We start from the raw sequence: 19,440 nt of genomic DNA, 5'->3' as shown, positions 1-19,440 counted from the left end.
ACAAAGATCCGGATCCAGTTGGTAGCCTCAGTTTTGCCCACTGAATCAACTGATGAATAGAAAGTACAGAAGGTTGTTATGAGTTTTCCAGGCTGTATGGCCATGTTCCAGAAGCATTCTCTCCTGACTTTTCATCCACATCTATGGCAGGCATCCTCAGGGGTTGTGAGATCTGTTGTACACTTATATAAATGCCATTAATTCAGTTGGGATTCAAGTCCAAGGCTGGACTTCGTGGTTGCAACTTTCCCACCCTAGAGATTCCTAAAGAGAACACTTTAATCAAAACTACAGATGTGGAGGGACAATCATAATAAATATTCCCTAGTTGAACATTTGCATAAATCACGAGTATGATTCTAGCTAATATATTGTCTTAAGTAGTGAAACCCCAAATGCACAGCTCTCTGCCAAAGCTGCTTTCCACTCACCACAGTGACGGCATCATTCAGCAAAGATTCTCCAAACACCAATATGTGCAGCAGCTCGTTGATGTGGATCTCCTCGAACACGGCCAGCACCGCAACGGGATCCACCGCTGAGATAATGCTGCCAAAAATCAGGTTAGCCAGGAGGCCGATGTCGGTCAAGCCCGTGCCTCCGATCTGGCACACGCCATACAGCAGGGAGCCCACAAAGAAAGCGTTCCAGAGGGTGCCCACCACCGCAAAGATCAAGATGGTGCCCAGGTTCTCTGTGAACTGGCGCAAAGGTAGGAAATAGCCAGCGTCCAAGATAATGGGCGGGAGGAGGAAGAGGAAGAAGACGTCCGAATTCAGGATCGGGGGGTCCTCCCCCACGGCCTTGATTAGCCCCCCAACCAGCAGCCCCACGACGATGAGTAAGCAGCTCTCCGGGACAATGCTGGAGATGGTGGGAATCACATGGAAACCTGGAAAGAGAACAAAGAGGGAAAGGGTAAGCTTCCTTTCAACTGTGTGTGGCCCCAAAATACAATTCTCCTAGAACTGTAAGTTTAAAAAGAAGAAGTGAGCGACCATGATCAAAGACTGAGACAAAGAAGTTGCTGAACAGTTCTGCCTTCTCTGAGTTCTTTGTTAAAAAGCTTTTGCTCTCTAAAGAAATACAGAAAAACAGTAATTTCAGCTCCACATTAACTTGATTCTGAAGGAGAAAAATATAAATCACTAGCTTAGGCACCTGAGATTGCATTTTGTATTGGTATTTATTAGTAAATATCATTTGATTTTATTATTTATTTATTTATTTATTTAAAGCATTTATATTCCACCCTTCTCACCCCGAAAGGGACTCAGGGCAGAGCACAACATATAAACGGCAAACATTCAATGCCTAAACATATTAGACCATACACATACAAAAGCATTAAAATAACTTATCTTGACGTTAAAATCCACTAGTTAAAACTGTCTCAACAACCATATCGAATTTGGTTGGCATACTAAGGGTTACTATCATTGCCTCATTGCACAGTCCCAAAAGCTCGGTCCCACAGCCACGTTTTTATCATCCTTCTAAAGGACAAGAGGGAGGGGGGCTGACCTGATTTCATTAGGAAGGGAGTTCCATAGCCGAGGGGCAATTACTGAGAAGGCCCTGTCTCTCGTCCCTGCCAAACGTGCCTGTGATGGTGGTGGGACCGAGAGCAGGGCCTCCCCAGAAGATCTTAATATCCGTGGTGGTTCATAGGGGGAGATGCGTTCATACAGGTAAATTGTGATATTACTCTGTCTCCAGACTTAAGCACAAAGCAGTACTTCTCTGTCCCTCAAGTAGTGAGCACACCTAGTCAATATAGGTCTCCATGGAAAACCTCTACTGCAGTGGTTCTCAACCTGTGGGTCCCCAGATGTTTTAGCCTTCAACTTCCAGAAATTCTTATAGCTAGTAAACTTGCTGGGATTTTTGGAAGTTGTAGGCCAAAACACCTGGAGACCCACAGGTTGAGAACCACTGCTCTAGTGGCTTCTTGGAGTCACAGCTGGCTCTTTTCCACACATTTCTAAGTTATCACTCACACTGCTCAGTTGTCTCACATGCACACAGTAATTGTACTGCATTTGCTTTTGGAGTGACTTGTCCCATAGGTTTTTTAAAAGGTATTCCACAGTCCCCTGACTTGATTAAATAAGCAAATGTATTCACACTGAAACACAAAGCAGTAGCTTCTCTGTCCCTCAGGTACTGACCACCCCCCTAGGGATATAGGCTTCTATGACAACACCCTAGTGCAGTGTTTCTCAACCTGTAGATCCCCAGATGTTTTGGCATTCAACTCCCAGAAATCCTAACAGCTCGTAAACTGGCTGGGATTTCTGGGAGTTGTAGGCCAAAACACCTGGAGATCCACGGGTTGAGAACCATTTCCCTTGTGGTTCTACTGCCCTCTTGCATTGGGTTCTGACCAAATGTGTTATGGGGACAGAGCATTTTTATTGTGGGGATGTCTTCTCTAGCTGCAGCAATAGGAGGGTAGTGTCTAGATCAGTGGTTCCCAACCTTTGGCCTTCCAGGTGTTTTGGACTTCAACTCCCAGAAATCCCAGCCAGCTTAACAGCTTTTAGGAAATGTGGAAGCTGAAGTCCAAAAAACCTGGAGGTCCAAAGATTGGGAACCACTGGTCTAGATCAGGGGTCCTCAAACTAAGGTCTGGGGGCCGGATACGGCCCTCTAGGGTCATTTACCTGGCCCTCGCTCAGGGTCAACCTAAGTCTGAAATGACTTGAAAGCACACAACAACAACAACAATCCTATCTCATCAGCCAAAAGCAGGCCTACACTTCTCATTGAAATACCAATAAGTTTATATTTGTTAAAATTGTTCTTCATTTTAATTATTGTATTGTTTTTAAGTGTTTTTTGCACTACAAATAAGATATGTGCGGTATGCATAGGAATTCATTCATGTTTTTTTCAAATTATAATTCGGCCCTCCAACAGTTTGAGGGACTGTGACCTGGCCCTCTGTTTAAAAAGTTTGAGGATACCTGGTCTAGATTAAGGGAAGTCATACTCCAACTCTATTCTGCTATGGTCAGAATTCAGCTGGAATAAAACTGCGTACAATTCACGAAGGATACAGACAAACCAGAGAAGGGCAACCAAAATGGCCAAAGATTTGTTTTCCAAGCCTTATGGAGATCAGTTTAGGGAGCTGGGTATGTTTAGCTTGGAGAAGAGAAGTGTAAGAGTATGTGATAGGCATGTTTAAATATTTGAAAGAATGTCATATTAAAGATTGGTCAAGGGTATTTTCTGCTTGTTTAGAGATTCAAACTACAGGAAAAGAAATTCTACCTAAACCTTAGGTAGAACTTCCCAGCAATGGATATCACACTGGGTGACCATCTGTCACGAATGCTTCCACTGTATATTCCTGCGTGGAATAATTTCTTCCAACTTTATGAATGTATTATTCTTCAAGTAGGTTGTCATTGTGCTATGAGATGTTTCTGAGTTATGGTTATAATAAATCTATGATGAGGTTTTCAAGATGAGTTCAGAGGGGTTTTGCCATTGCCTTCCTCTGAGCCTGAGTGAGTAAGACTTTCCCCAAGGCCACCCAGTGAATTTCCATAGCTGAGCGGGAATTCAAGTCTTGGCATTCCGAGTAATAGTCCAACACTCCAACTACTACACCACTCTGGCTCACCTTGTAGCAAGGCTATAGAAATTTCCAAAGGGCCCTGGAGAGTTTCTTGTTCCCAATGAGTAAACCCAGACTAAAGTGTGCAACTGCAAATTTGCCTAGTTGGCACAATGTACGAGGGGTATTTTTTAAGTAAGGTCCATTGGAACGTAAGTACACAACGAAAGTTTATTTCAAAAAAGTAAATTTATTTTCAGAAAGTACATACTTCACTCTATTTTTCGACATAGTTGCCAAGTTTGTTCAAACACTTATCATACCTCTGAACCAATTTTAAAATACCCTCTTCATAAATCCTCGCTTCAACTGAAGCCACCAAATGGTCTGTAATCAAAGAAGGGCGACCGGAGTGGGTCCTCATCATGGACGTTGTCACGGCCATTTTTGAATTGTCGTACCCACTTACGCACTTTGCTTTCACTCGTAACAGTATCACCATACACTTCACAAATCTGTCGATGAATTTCTGCAGCAGGCAGGTTCCTTGCTGACAAAAACCGTATCACTGAACGAACCTCACATGCGGAGGGTGAGTTGATAGTCTTAAACATTTTTAAAGCACAGAACAGAACCGTACAGGTTAGCTACAGAGCGGAAACTGAGCACAGTTGTTCCCGAGGCATGCTGGTACACGACGCACACGCTCGTTGCGGTATGTGCGCGAACTACTAGTGTCTACAACAAAACGGACCTTACTTAAAAAATACCCCTCATACACAGTTCACAGAATTCACCGTCCCAATGTATGCCCATAATATGTTTGAGCAAAGAGCGCAGGTCACGGAGACCAGCTGTTGTAATGCAAGTGTTCTGTATACAGCAGGAACAAAAGAACCAAGACCTGGAATGATAAAGGCTTCACACAGATCAGGCTGCTCTACTTGGATGCAGCAGAAACTCCTAAACTTGGCTCCTTTGCAATGACATCTCAACTGTTATCTCTTCCCTCCACCTCTCATCCCAAACATAAGAGACAACATTCAGTAGAGTCATCCAAGGACAAGCAAGCAGTGGTGAGTCAGCCGTTTGAGAAAGATAATGTACACTCAGGGACATTTAAAAAAAACTAAATAAGATCAACGCCAGAAGATGTGTCATATATTTAGATATTACTATTACTACTGCGGGTGCTGCTAATATCATCGTCATATGATCACCACTATCATGTCTTTATCTTTCAGTCCACTCCCAAGGTGATGAAGAACAGAGTAAAAAAGTGATTGAAAACAATGTCTGCAAACAGATTAAAATAAACTATAAAACTGGGTTGTTGTGGGTTTTTTCAGGCTATATGGCCATGTTCTAGAGCAGTGTTTCTCAACCAGGGGGTCGGGACCCCTGGGGGGGTCGTGAAGGGGTGTCAAAGGGGTCGCCAAAGACCATCAGAAAACACAGTATTTTCTGTTGGTCATGGGGGTTCTGTGTGGGAAGTCTGGCCCAATTCTATCATTGGTGGGGTTCAGAACGCTCTTTGATTGTAGGTGAACTATAAATCCCAGCAAATACAACTACCAAATGTCAAAGTCTATTTTCCCCAAACCCCATCAGTGTTCACGTTTGAGCATATTGGGTATCCATGTCAAGTTTGATCCAGATCCATCATTGTTTGAATCCACAGTGCTCTCTGGATGTAGGTGAACTACAACTCCCAAACTCAAGGTCAATGCCCACCAAACCCTTCCAGTGTTTTCTGTTGGTCATGGGAGTTCTCTGTGCCAACTTTGGTTCAATTCCATTATTGGTGGGGTTCAGAATGCTCTTTGTTTACATGTTAACTATAAATCCAAGCAACCACAACTCCCAAATGACAAAATCAATCCCCCCGCCAACCCCACCAGTATTCAAATTTGGGCATACCGGGTGTTTGTGCCAAATTTGCTCCAGTGAATGAAAATACATCCTGAAGATCATTATTTACATGGCGATTCATAATGTTAGGGTTATGGTTGGGGGTCACCACATCATGAGGAACTGTATTAAGGGGTCGCGGCATTAGGAAGGCTGAGAACCACTGTTCTAGAGGTATTCTCTCCTGATGTTTCGCCTGCATCTATGGCAAGCATCCTCAGAGGTAGTGAGGTCTGTTGGAACTAGGAAAAAGGGTTTATATATCGTATTGTCAAAGGCTTTCATGGCCGGAATCACTGGGTTGTTATATCTGTTTATATATCTGTGGAATGACCAGGGTGGGATCAAGGACTCTTGTCTGCTGGAGCTAGGTGTGAATGTTTCAACTGACCACCTTGATTAGCATTTGATGACCAGGGTGGGACCAAGGACTCTTGTCTGCTGGACCTAACCAGCAGACAAGAGTTCTTGATCCCACCCTGGTCATCAAATCCCACGCTGGACATCGAATGCTAATCAAGGTGGTCAGTTGAAACATTCACACCTAGCTCCAGCAGACAAGAGTCCTTGATCCCACCCTGGTCATTCCACAGATATATAAACCCTTTTTCCTAGTTCCAACAGACCTCACTACCTCTGAGGATGCTTGCCTAGTGATTCCGGCCATGAAAGCCTTCGACAAAACTATAAACTATAAAACATTTTTAAATTACAAGGGTTATCCGAAAGGTAAGGTTCCATTTTTTTTAAAAAAATACGAGGAATGAATATATTTTAATAAAACAAAAATGGATTGTAGCATAGGTATTAGGAGCCCCCGGTGGCACAGTGGGTTAAACTGCTGAGCTGCTAAACTTGCTGACAAAAAGGTCAGCAGTTCAAAACCGGGGAGCGGGGTGAGCTCCCACTATTAGTCCCAGTTTCTGCCAACCTAGCAGTTCAAAAACATCACATGTAAGTAGATCAATAGGTACCGCTCCGGTGGGAAGGTAACGGCGCTCCATGCAGTCATGCCAACCACATGACCTTGGAGGCATCTATGGACAACAACAGCTCTTTGGCTAAGAAATGGAAATGAGCACACACACCCCGAGTCAAACACGACTAAACTTAATGTCAAAGGGAACCCTTTCCTTTTACATTTTAGCATAGGTATTACATTATTTTTCCACATAATCACCATTCAGTTCAATACATTTTGTCACCCGTGGGACGGGTTTTTGATGCCTGTGTCATAGAAGTCTCCCTCCATCTTTTTCAGCCAGTTCGTCACTTTCCACCCAGGTATTCCTTCACTTTGGTGAAAAGATGATAGTCACTGGGTGCAAGATCGAGGCTTTGAGAGGGGTGGCTTAAAACATCCCAACCAAATGAAGTCAAGAATTCTTGTGTTGCGTAAGTGGTGTGTGGACACGCATTGTCATGAAGGAGACGGACTCCACTGTCAACAGCCCACAAACTTTGTTTTGGATGGCTCTGCAAAGTTTCTTCATGGTCTCACAATATATTCTGCACCCATTTTGTCACATGCTGTCTTGACATTACGTCTCTCCATAAACTGAAATGATTTCACAATGAATTGCAGCAGTGTTCATGCTCTTAGCATTTAGGTAGCGTATTACAGCGCAAACTTGCACTTGGAGGGAAACGGAATAAGGACGCTCATCTCTAACCTTCACCACAATGCCAGTTGATGAGCTACTGACGACTGGCACTGCCCGTTTGCTTCTGTTGGCTTCCTGCTACACGGGAGTGATACCAACTTCCCTCGAGAAAATTCCCCACAAGAGCTACGTGCCTTGTAACCTCAGTTTCCTGATAACCCTCGTATATTGTCAAAATCCAGTTTCCTCATACTTTGCATCATAACTACAGAGGTTTTCACATTCTTGCTTGCAGAATTCATGTGAAAAATCCCATGCTAGATAGTGATACTGATCTCCCTGATACTATGTCTAATAAATTGGTGCTGGACAGAGAAAAATCCCAAATCCTGGGGACTGAATATTTTTCTAAGGAAAGTAAGTCAGAGATGGGGAATGTATGGCCTTTCAAGATGATTGACTTTTTTGCTCTTTCTCATCATGGAAAAATTGTAACACTAAGACACAATTTAACTGCCGTGGCAATATCAGATGAAATCTTCCTTTGTACTTTGGTGAAGCACTAAAGTACTCTGGGAAAGAACACTAAATCTCACCCCCTAAACTACAAATGCCAGGATTCCATGGAATAGAACCACAGTTGCTATGGATTATCTGTTCCATAGGAAGCTTTTCTTTATAGCAAAATAATATGTTTACACTATTTACAAGAACAAGGTTTCCATGACACAAATAATGTTCAGCCTTCACACTGGAACTTCACACATGAGGCCTTCTCATAACGAGGCTTACCTCATAGACCAAGTCTTTTCTCCCACTGAGGTTTACCTCAGACTGAGGCTTCTCAAAGACTAAATCCTTTCTCCCACTGAGGTTTACCTCAGACTGACAGCTACCAAGCTACAGGCAGACCTGCTTATATTGAACTGCAGCATTTGCTGAGTCATTTATTTATTTATTTATTTATTTACTTCATTTATATACCGTTTTTCTCAGCCCTTAGGCAACTCAAAGCGGTTAACAACAGCAATTTCAATACACACATTACAAAACCATTGGAGCATTTAAAAACAATAGCATAACAACAATTAAACATCAATATGACAAATCATTCACGTCTCATCAATAGAATCAGAATCTAATCTCATCATCCGTTATTCCTATAATCAATTACACTGCCTAATCGAATGCCTGTTCAAACAACCAGGTCTTCACTTTCCTCCGAAATGCCAATAAGGAGGGGGCCGATCTGATATCTGTAGGAAGGGCGTTCCACAGCCAAGGGGCCACCACTGAGAAGGCCCTGTCTCCCATCCCCGCCAGGCGTGCCTGTGATACCGGCGGGACCGAGAGCAGGGCCTCCCCAGATGATCTTACGGTACTAGCTGGTTCATAGGAGGAGATGCGTTCGGACAGGTAAGTCGGGCCAGAACCGTTTAGGGCTTTATAGGCTAACGCCAGCACTTTGAATTGTGCCCGGTAGCAAACTGGCAGCCAGTGGAGCTGGCGGAACAGAGGAGTCGTATGCTCCCTGAGTGCCACTCCTGTTAGCATCCTGGCTGCCGAGCGTTGGGCCATTTGAAGCTTCCAAACAGTCTTCAAAGGCAACCCCACGTAGAGAGCGTTGCAGTAGTCTATAATCATTGCATCCATTTAACCCTTACAGTGCTTGACTCACAACTGGGACACAAAGCAATGGATTCAAACTGCAGAAAAAAAAATTCTACCTAATTATTAGGAAGAACTTCCTGATGGTCAGAGCTGTTTAGCAGTGGATTATGAGTCTGCCTTGGAGTCCAGTGGAGTCTGGAGGTTTTTAAGCAGAAGCTGGGTGGCCATCTACCAGGAGTCCATTGATTGTGTCTCCCTGCATAGCAGAATGAAGTTGGATTGGATGATCCTTATGGTCTATTCCAACTCTATGATTCTGTAAAAGGTTGGCCAATTGGCTTCTGAGGCGAGGGAGAGAGACTATTTCCTCTTTAAAATCTCTTTGCTGCCTTATACTGATTCAGTTTCTTCTTTTATATTGGCTAGGACTTTCTGTGTGCTGTTAAACCTTTGTACTTTATATCGCAGGCAATGAAACACTCTTGTGTATAACCAAGTAACACAGTTTATTTATAACTTCTGGCTCCAACGCTTGTGGTTACATTTGTGTTTTGTTGCAATCTTGAGGCTTACAGTCAGTATCATTTACTTGGTTAACTTTTCTGAATAAACTATCAATGTTTCACATTCACAAGCATGTTACTTGCTTTACACACTCTTGGCTGAATTATATTCTGAACTAATGCAACACTAGCCTTCTTTATGTTCCTTAAAACTCAAGCTCTATTTACCTAACTGCTTCTCTATATCAGAAGTCTTTAACACATCTTCATAACAACTTATTTCTATCAGGCACTCAAAAACCAACTCTCCTCTTCACACACAGATTCCTAACTGTCATTTTCAAACTCCCTCACTCTAACTGCCTCTTTCAGAACCTTGGCTCCGCACCTTTGGAATGTTCAGCTCTGCTCTCCCCAACTGTCATTTTGGCCTAGCGGCCTTTTCAAATCCTGGGCCTACACTAATCTGCACATGACCAATCGGCTTCATATATGCAAATGAATCCTATCTCTGCTGCGACCCTGTCTGTGCCTATTCTTCCCCATCTGCCATATGTAAACATAGAGCTATACACCAAAACTTTAACATAGAGTAGCAATTTCACTACAGCTTCTAACTCTCAGCTGTGGAGATCTTCAATCCACACAGCTCTTTTCAGCCTAACACAGACAAACCTCCTCCTTGTCTGTGGCCACAGTAGTAGACCAACTTCCTTTGCTTTCTGATGCAAGAGAAGACATACTGCTGCTGTCATCTCCTCCTACTCTTCCTTTTCTAATTTCTCCCTTCCTCCTGCCACCTACAAGGTAGTTTCCTCTTTTCTCCTTCTCTTGGTCTAGCTTCCCGAGCCTCCTCCTCCCTTTTCAATATTACATCTTGTCTCCCCACCATTGCTGCCTCCTCACCAGTTCTCCAATGAAATAAGCAACCGTTTTGTGTGGGCGATGCTTTTTTATGCAGAGGACAAGCAATATTGGTAAAAACCTGTGGCAGCCCACAAGGGATCCAAGGGAGTGAGGAAGTGGTGGAAGGAAGGTGAGGCAGAAGGAAATAACACAGGCATGGGCAAACTTTCTAACTTGGGGGCTGCATGGCAGGTCGGAGCTAAGTGGGTGGGCCAGTAGGGAGGGTCTTCTCCCCAAGCCCCCTCTCAGGCCCGTAGCCAGGATTTCGATTCGGGGGGGGGGGCTGAGTTTTTTTCAGGGGGGGGGGTTCGGGGGGGGCTGTTTCGGGGGGCTGAGTCTGAGTGAAAGAGGGTCTACCCTAGCAAACCTTTTGTATCGTTACTCCAATACCCCCATGCATATGGGATATATTGAGTATGGTGATCAGATCATGATATGAATAAACATAACAGTTTAAATAATGCACCAATAAGGTCTTTTCGCGAACCACCATGAGAATTTCGGGGGGGGGGGCTGAAGCCCCTCAAGCCCCCCCCCCCCCCCGGCTACATGCCTGCCCCCTCTCTACCCTTTCCTCCCCTTCCTCTTCTTTTTTTTGGAGGCAGAAAGTGAAGGAAAGATGGGAAACATTTGAATGTCAAAAGAGTTTGTCTTGGTCAGGATGAAATGGTGGACAGGAGAGAAAATGTGTATCTTTTAGATCCCATATTGCCTACTCCTCATATAGAATCCTAAAGTTGGAAGATACCTCCAGTCCAACCCAATGCCATGCAAGAAGGCACAACCAAAGCGCTCCCAATAGACAGCCTCTGCGGAAAAACCTCCAGAGAAGGAGACTCCACAACATTCTGAGGCAGCGTATGCTACTCTCCAGGAAGTTCTTCCTACTTTTTCAGCCGAATATTTATTTTGAACATTTTTTACCCCGTCCTTCTCAACCCCTAGGGGGACTCAGGGTGGCTTTCCCTGCCATTTGAACCCATTGTTCCCTTGTGTCCTGGTCTCTAGAACAGCAGAAAATTAGTTTTCCTCCTCCTTTTTAAATCTTGAAACATGGTTCTCATGTTCCCTCTCTACCTTCTCTTCTCCCAGCTAAACATCCTCCAGGAGGAAAGAAAAGAGAAGAGGGGAGGGGACAGGAAGGGACGGGACGGGACGGGACAGGATGGGATGGGACAGGAAGGGAAGTGACGGGAAGGGAAGGGACGGGACGGGTCAGGAAGGGACGGGAAGGGAAGGGACGGGAAGGGACGGGACGGGAAGGGACAGGAAGGGAAGGGACGGGACGGGAAGGGACGGGACGGGACAGGAAGGGACGGGAAGGGATGGGGCGGGAAGGGACAGGACGGGAAGGGACAGGAAGGGAAGGGACGGGAAGGGAAGGGACAGGACGGGAAGGGACGGGAAAGGACGGGAAGGGACGGGAAGGGACAGGACGGGAAGGGACGGGACGGGACAGGAAGGGAAAGACATAAAGGAAGGAAGGAAGGAAGGAAGGAAGGAAGGAAGGAAGGAAGGAAGGAAGAAGAGAGACAGGGAAGGAGGGAGGAAAGACAGAAGAAAGGATGAAAGGGTGGAAGGGAAGGAAGGAGGGAGGGAGAAAGAGGGAGGTAAGTGAGGGAGGGAGGAAATGAGGGAGGAAAGAGAGAAGGAAAGAAGGGTAAGATTGTGTGAGAGAGGAGGGCCTGAGAAAAGAGCCCAAGGAGCCACATCCAACTCACGGGCCTTGGTTTGCCCATACCAGAAATAAAGGAAGACACCAATGGGGAAATGCAGAGAAGGAGAGAATGAGGTGAAGCTGATGGAGAATGGTGGAATCAAGAGGCAATTTGGCATGGCCAACCCCCTGGTAGCCACATTAGAAACATAGAATCATAGAATCAAAGAGTTGGAAGAGACCTCATGGGCCATCCAGTCCAACCCCCTGCCAAGAAGCAGGAATATTGCATTCAAATCACCCCTGACAAATGGCCATCCAGCCTCTGCTTAAAAGCTTCCAAAGAAGGAGCCTCCACCACACTCCGGGGCAGAGAGTTCCACTGCTGAACGGCTCTCACAGTCAGGAAGTTCTTCCTAATGTTCAGATGGAATCTCCTCTCTTGTAGTTTGAAGCCATTGTTCCGCGTCCTAGTCTCCAAGGAAGCAGAAAACAAGCTTGCTCCCTCCTCCCTGTGGCTTCCTCTCACATATTTATACATGGCTATCATATCTCCTCTCAGCCTTCTCTTCTTCAGGCTAAACATGCCCAGTTCCCTAAGCCACTCCTCATAGGGCTTGTTCTCCAGACCCTTGATCATTTTAGTCGCCCTCCTCTGGACACATTCCAGCTTGTCAATATCTCTCTTGAATTGTGGTGCCCAGAATTGGACACAATATTCCAGATGTGGTCTAACCAAAGCAGAATAGAGGGGTAGCTATTACTATGCATTATATGAAAGGGCTGGATTTGACGAGTTCCACGCCACCAACGGTGCTACTTCCTTATTCAATAGCATTCCTAGTTCTTTCAAAAAGTAAATGCAACGAAGACAGCTGGAAGTCGGCAACTAATATTAAGATCCCTTCAGCTGCACAGAGCTGTTCACGTCGCTGCAGACTGCCGCGAAACCACTTTTCCCTGACAAAAGGCATGGAGTCAAGTGCGAATTAAAGACTCAAATCTCGCAATTATCACCGTCTCCCACTTTGTCCCCATGGGCTGTCAAGATTGCTTTAGGATGGAGCATGCCTGAGTTAATGAGAATGAAGGATTCGGAGCCTTTTCCTTTCCTCTCTCGCTCTCTTTTGCGCAAAGTTCTAAAAATACATGTACTTCCATTGTGTCGTTTTTTGATCTCGGTGAAAGGCAGAACACCCATTTGCTTTGCACCTCCCATCCTTTTAAAAAAGGGGAGCGCCTGGCTTTTGCGTTTTTGTTTCGAGCCGCTGGTGAGCAGTTGCACATAATAGGCAACCAAAGCGAGATAACAGAGAGGCACACAGAAAGGAAAACACGCACAACAAGCAAGGCATTTCGACTCCAAGAGCTGTAACTAAAAATCAGGCTAATACATTGCTACTTGTTTGGTCTGCTGGAGGGTGTTGCATTCTTTACAACCAATAGACCATGAACACCTAATATTTGCCAGGCAGGGCGCCTATTAAGCCAAAAGGCATAAACTACAGATGGGCAACTTCTGAAGGTTATCAGACCACAATGGACCTCCTTCAGTCCTACTGGATGCTCTGCTCCTGCCAAAACAGGTTAACAACTATGGTGGAATACAATAGGTGAGTACACTCAGCCTTCCACATTCACAGGGTCACAAATAAAATAGAAAACCCACAAATAGCTATTTTTTACCTTGACAAAACACCTTTCTTAGAATCTATGTCCTCCAGTGCAATTTCCAGTGGACCTTGACTACAGAGTTGCACTGCAGGACCTAAACAATTCTAGAGAGGGCATATTAATAAAATCCAGAAATAATCAAAACCTTTAAAATGGGGAATGAGACCTGGAAAGTTTCTATTACAATAATAATTATGTGTTCCTGGTGCTATAGCACAGCTTTAGCACAGCTGGTAAATCATCAGCTATGATAAGATCTACTAACCAAAACGTTGCTAGTTCCAAGCCCCGAGCTCCTGACTGTCAGTCCAGCTTACTGTTTATCTACGCAGTGCGAAAACAGCTTGAGCTGTGTTCTGTCGCACGCTGGGCCTGTAAATAATTGTCTTTAGAACATGATGTGCAACCTTTGCCCAGCGGGAAGCCAGGGGGCCTAAAGAGAAGTTCTCAGAGGTTTCCACCACAAACAGTCTTTAGATGGCTTGAGAAGTACAACAAAGTCTTTTATTAATGAACAATCAAACAGAAACTTCTCTTGTCTTCAGTAAAGTTAAGCAAATGATTCCAAGCTTTTAGGCAACTGGTGAATTCCTAATCTTGCACACGAAGGACAGGCAACTGTCTTCAATAACTTCTTCTTTAAAGGACTTCTCCCAGGCTGACTGTAATCTAACCCTTACTGATGTGGGCTCAGCTACCGGGTCGAACTGCGTCTCGAATGCTAAGTGGACCTACCAGCAAGGCAGTAGATGTTCTCCAGCTGGAGTTCTTTGGTCTTTAGGGCTGTTTTCCTGGAAATTCTTAAAGGTTGAAGCTTTTGTACAGGGGAAGCTTGCACATCCTATACATAAGCTTACCTTGCTGAGACTAACTAAAAATGGCTCCTTTCCCTTCCCAATTGCCCTGAGCAAGGGGCCAAAACTTAATGATGATGGACAGGTGGCTTGCCCTATGACCGCAGCCAAAAGAAGCCACCTATCTCCAGAGTCCCTGAAACCTAGAGCTGCAACCAAACATTTACTACAAAGCAAATAAAGTTGGAGCTCCTGGTACAGCTGTACCAGAACAAGCAGATAAATTAGGTACCACTAAAAAACAAGCGGGGGAGGTATTTTAAGACACCATAAAGAAAAAGATCAAAAATGTCCAGCAACCAAAATGAAGGAGGAAGTCCTGGTGGCTCCTCATAATAGAAGATGGAGCAACAGCACCCCCCTGTGGCTGGATCTGAGCACAACCTCTAAAGCACCAAAAAGCTGGACATCGACACAACATACCTCTGTATTGTCGAAGGCTTTCATGGCTGGAATCACTAGGTTCTTGTGGGTTTTTTCGGGCTATAGAGCCATGTTCTAGAGGCATTTCTCCTGACGTTTCGCCTGCATCTATGGCAAGCATCCTCAGAGGTAGAGGTCTGTTGGAATTAGGACAAGGAGTTTATATATATCTGTGGAATGGCTGGGGTGGGGCAAGGAGCTCTTCCCTGCTGCAGTTAGGTGTGAATGTTCAGCTGATCACCTTCATTAGCATTTGAAGGCCTGTCTGCGCTTGGGAAAATCTGTTGCTGGGAGGTGTTAATCTGTGCCTGGTTTTTTCCTCTCTGTTGTTTAGCTGTTATAATTTTAGAGTTTTTTAATACTGGTAGCCAGATTTTGTTCATTTTCATGGTCTCTTCCTTTCTGTTGAAATTGTCCAACAAATGCTACGTTCAGCAAAGGACAAGAGGGATCCTCTCACCTCTGCAGGAGTCTACCGTATACCATGCAGCTGTGGACAAGTCTACATAGGGACCACCAAACGCAGCACCCAGACACGTATCAAGGAACATGAAAGGCACTGCAGACTACTTCAACCAGAGAAGTCAGCCATAGCAGAGCACCTGATGAACCAGCCTGGACACAGCATATTATTTGAGAACACAGAAATGCTGGACCACACCAACAACCACCATGTCAGACTACACAGAGAAGCCATTGAAATCCACAAGCATGTGGACAATTTCAACAGAAAGGAAGAGACCATGAAAATGAACAAAATCTGGCTACCAGTATTAAAAAACTCTAAAATTATAACAGCTAAACAACAGAGAGGAAAAAACCAGGCACAGATTGACACCTCCCAGCAACAGATTTTCCCAGGCGCAGACAGGCCTTCAAATGCTAATGAAGGTGATCAGCTGAACATTCACACCTAACTGCAGCAGGGAAGAGCTCCTTGCCCCACCCCAGCCATTCCACAGATATATATAAACTCCTTGTCCTAATTCCAACAGACCTCTACCTCTGAGGATGCTTGCCATAGATGCAGGCGAAACGTCAGGAGAAATGCCTCTAGAACATGGCTCTATAGCCCGAAAAAACCCACAAGAACAACATACCTCCTTTGTGTTCTGTTTTTGTCCTGTCTATCCAGGACAAAAAGCAGTGAATGTTTGCTGTGTATACGTATGTGATCTCTCCTAAGTCCCCTTAGAGAGATAGGGAGGAATATAAATAAAGTGTTCTTGTTGTTATTGTTGTTGTCTTGGAATCTCTATGTCCTCCAGTGCAACCCTATGTGCCACTTCCAGTAGAGAGTTTTCAGAGTCATCACACATATTATCAGAGATTTAATATCAAAGTCAATAAACTCATTTGCATGATTTGCTCATTGCTGTAACCAAGGAAACTCTTCTATTGACGGAAGTTCTCATAACGTTCCAGAGCTTTTTCTTCATTCCTCGCAGTCTAAAGGGGTGGGAACACAAAACATATTTCTAGCATACCACCAGGAGGGTCGGATCCTGCTGATAAATATCCCAGGTTTGGGGGCAATTTTATTTTCAGATCAAAACTGAGACCATAAGTATGCAAAAGGTGTGCTACACTATGGAATTAATGAAATTTAACACCACTTTAACTGCCATGGCTGAATGCTATGGAATCTTGGGATATTTATTTATTATTTACTATATTTATATAGGAGCCCCCGGTGGCGCAGTGGGTTAAAGCACTGAGCTGCTGAGCTTGTTGATCGAAAGGTCGCAGGTTCAATTCCGGGGAGCGGCGTGAGCTTCCGCTGTCAGCCCTAGCTTCTGCCAACCTAGCAGTTCGAAAACATGCAAATGTGAGTAGATCAATAGGTACCGCTCCGGGGGGAAGGTAACAGCGCTCCATGCAGTCATGCCGGCCACATGACCTTGGAGGTGTCTACGGACAACGCTGGCTCTTCGGCTTAGAAATGGAGATGAGCACCACACCCCAGAGTCAGACATGACTGGACTTAATGTCAGGGGACTACCTTTACCTATATTTATATACCGTCCCCCTCACTGCGCAGGCGACTCGAGGCGGTTCACAGTAGGTACCAAGACCATAAAATACAATTAAGAACATTAAAATATTATAAAACTGTAGCAAAGTCAATAACAAACATATATCATTAGCGTCTCCTTACTGAAAACATTTGCCAATCACATCGTCTAATTATTCCATTTTCCTATGTCAGTTACACTGTACTTGGCTTTCCTCCAGAATGTTAAAAGGGAGGGGGTCGATCTAATATCCCTTTTAACATTCTGTTAATATCCCTAGATATTAGATCCTTAGAGGGTGTTCCATAGCCTAGGGGCCACCACTGAGAAGGCCCTGTCTCTCATCCCTGCCTTGTGACAAGGGTGGGATCAAGAGCAGGGCCTCCCCAGACAATCTTATAGTCCTGGAAGGTTCATAAGGGGAGATACATAAGGACAGGTAAGTTGGGTCAGAACCGAGAGACAGGGCCTTCTCAGTGGTGGCCCCTAGTCTATGGAACACCCTCTAGGGATCTAATATCTAGGGATATTAGGGCTTTATAGGGTGAAGCCAGCACTTTGAATAGTGCCCAGTAGCAAATTGGCAGCCAGTTGTATGCTCTCTGAGCACCACTCCTGTTAGTAATCTGGCTGCCATTCATTGGACCATTTGAAGGTTCAGGACAGTCTTCAAAGGCAACCCCACTTAGAGTGCGTTGCAGTAGTCTATACGGGATGTAACCAGAGCGTGGACTACCATGGCCAAGTCAGACTTCCCAAGGATATGTAGTTTGGTGATGTACCAGTACTCTGGCAGAGAAGGATAAAACTACAATTCCTGGGATTCCATAGCATTGAGAAATGGCCATTTAAGTGGTGTCAATGTGCATTAATTCTACAGTGGAGATGCACCATCTATCTATATAAATAAAAATGTAATGTTCGTTTGTGGGATTAACAGAACTCAAAAACCACTGGACGAATTGGCACCAAATTTGGACACGATACACCTAACAACCCAATGTATGTCTTTCACTCAAAAAATTGATTTTGTCATTTGGGAGTTGTAGTTGCTGGGATTTATAGTTCACTTACAATCAAAGAGCATTCTGAACTCCACCAATGATGGAATTGAACTCAAGGTAACACACAGGACTCCCATGATCAACACAAAACACTAGAAGGGTTTGGTGGCCATTGACCTTGAGTTTGGGAGTTGTAGTTCACCTACATCTAGAGACTACTGTGGACTCAAACAATGATGGATCTGGACCAAACTTGGCACAAATACTCAATATGCCCAAATATGAACACAGATAGAGTTTGGGGGAAGTAGACATTCACATTTGGGAGTTGTAGTTACTGGGATTTATAGTTCACCTACAATCAAAGAGCATTCTGAACCCCACAAACGACAGAATTGGGTCAAACCTCCCACACAGAACCCCCATGACCACCAGAGTGGGCCACAGCAACGCGTGGCAGGGGACGGCTAGTATATAAATAAAATTGTAATGTTCGTTTGTGGGATTAACAACTCAAAAACCACTGGACGAATTGACACCAAATTTGGACACAAAACACCTAACAACCCAATGTATGTCCTTCACTCAAAAAAATTGATTTTGCCATTTGGGAATTGTAGTTGCTGGGATTTATAGTTCACCTACAATCAAAGAGAATTCTGAACCCCACCAACGATGGAACTGAACCAAACTTGGCACACAGTTCTCCCATGACCAACAGAAAATAAGGGAAGGGTTTTGTGGGCAGTGTCCTTTGGTAGTGGAGTTGTAGTTCACCTACATCCAGAGATCACTATGGACTCAATGATGGATCTGGACCAAACTCTACACGAATACTCAATATGGTGGAGTCTGTGGAAAATAGAATCTTGACATTTGGGAGTTGTAATTGCTGGGATTTATAGTTCACCTACAATCACAGAGCATTCTAAACCCCACCAACGATAGAATTGGGCCAAACCTCCCACACAGAACCCCCATGTGGGCCACAGCAACGTGTGACAGGGGATGGCTAGTCAATCTACAAAAGCTTGCGATGTAACTTCTTTCCCTAAGTTCATCTACATTAAGATCCCTTTGACGGGAGTACACATCCTCCCAAAACAGTATCAATATTCACCTTCCCACTCCCACACTCCCATCATGCTTGTTGCATATTGTTTCTCCTGACTGCTATTGCTTTCTTCTCTTTCAGGAATGTGTCCCATTAATGGACCCAAGCAAGCAATCCGACTGCAGTGAACGGGATGAAATCATGGCTGTACAGAACCATATTATAATAGTATCATAGAGCACAAATGAGACCAACAGGAAGGGTGGGGTCTTAAGAAAAATTAGTCTTAAGTGGTCCCACCCAATCAGGGATCACAAAGTCAAGCAAGAGCATGTTGCACTCTTATTACAATAAATGGGATGTAAGTGGATTCTTCTCTTTCCCGAAACACTGAGGTGGTGGTTCAAGCCACAAAAATATAATTTTCAAATTCTGGTATACCACTGGCATAGCTTGCAGCATGTTGGCAATGCACACCAAAAGAAAATGTCAATTTTTCAATGCTATAACGTAAGGACTGTTCTTGTGTGCTTCCAAGTCATTTCCAATCTATGGCAACCCTACATGACCCCAACAAGGGATTTTTCTGAGGCTAAGAATGTGTGATTTGTTCAGGAAATGTTGTTGGCCAACTAGGGATATGAACCCTGTTCTCC

The 19,440-nt window shown here is 44.5% G+C and overlaps 1 protein-coding gene across 3 annotated transcripts in view; it reads right to left on the bottom strand.

The window, feature by feature from the left end:
- Positions 1 to 19,440, bottom strand: part of SLC9A1 (solute carrier family 9 member A1) — a 185,105-nt gene that overhangs the window by 63,011 nt on the left and 102,654 nt on the right. For all 3 annotated transcript variants that reach the window (XM_060784525.2, XM_060784526.2, XM_060784527.2), the window contains exon 2: positions 432 to 892. In XM_060784525.2, the coding sequence (XP_060640508.2) occupies positions 432 to 892 (461 nt within the window). The remainder of the gene's footprint in view (positions 1 to 431; positions 893 to 19,440) is intronic.

This window comes from Anolis sagrei, chromosome X (genome assembly GCF_037176765.1).
Source record: "Anolis sagrei isolate rAnoSag1 chromosome X, rAnoSag1.mat, whole genome shotgun sequence".
Classification (NCBI taxonomy): domain Eukaryota; kingdom Metazoa; phylum Chordata; class Lepidosauria; order Squamata; family Dactyloidae; genus Anolis; species Anolis sagrei.
This window is presented reverse-complemented; position numbering and strand designations above follow the sequence as displayed.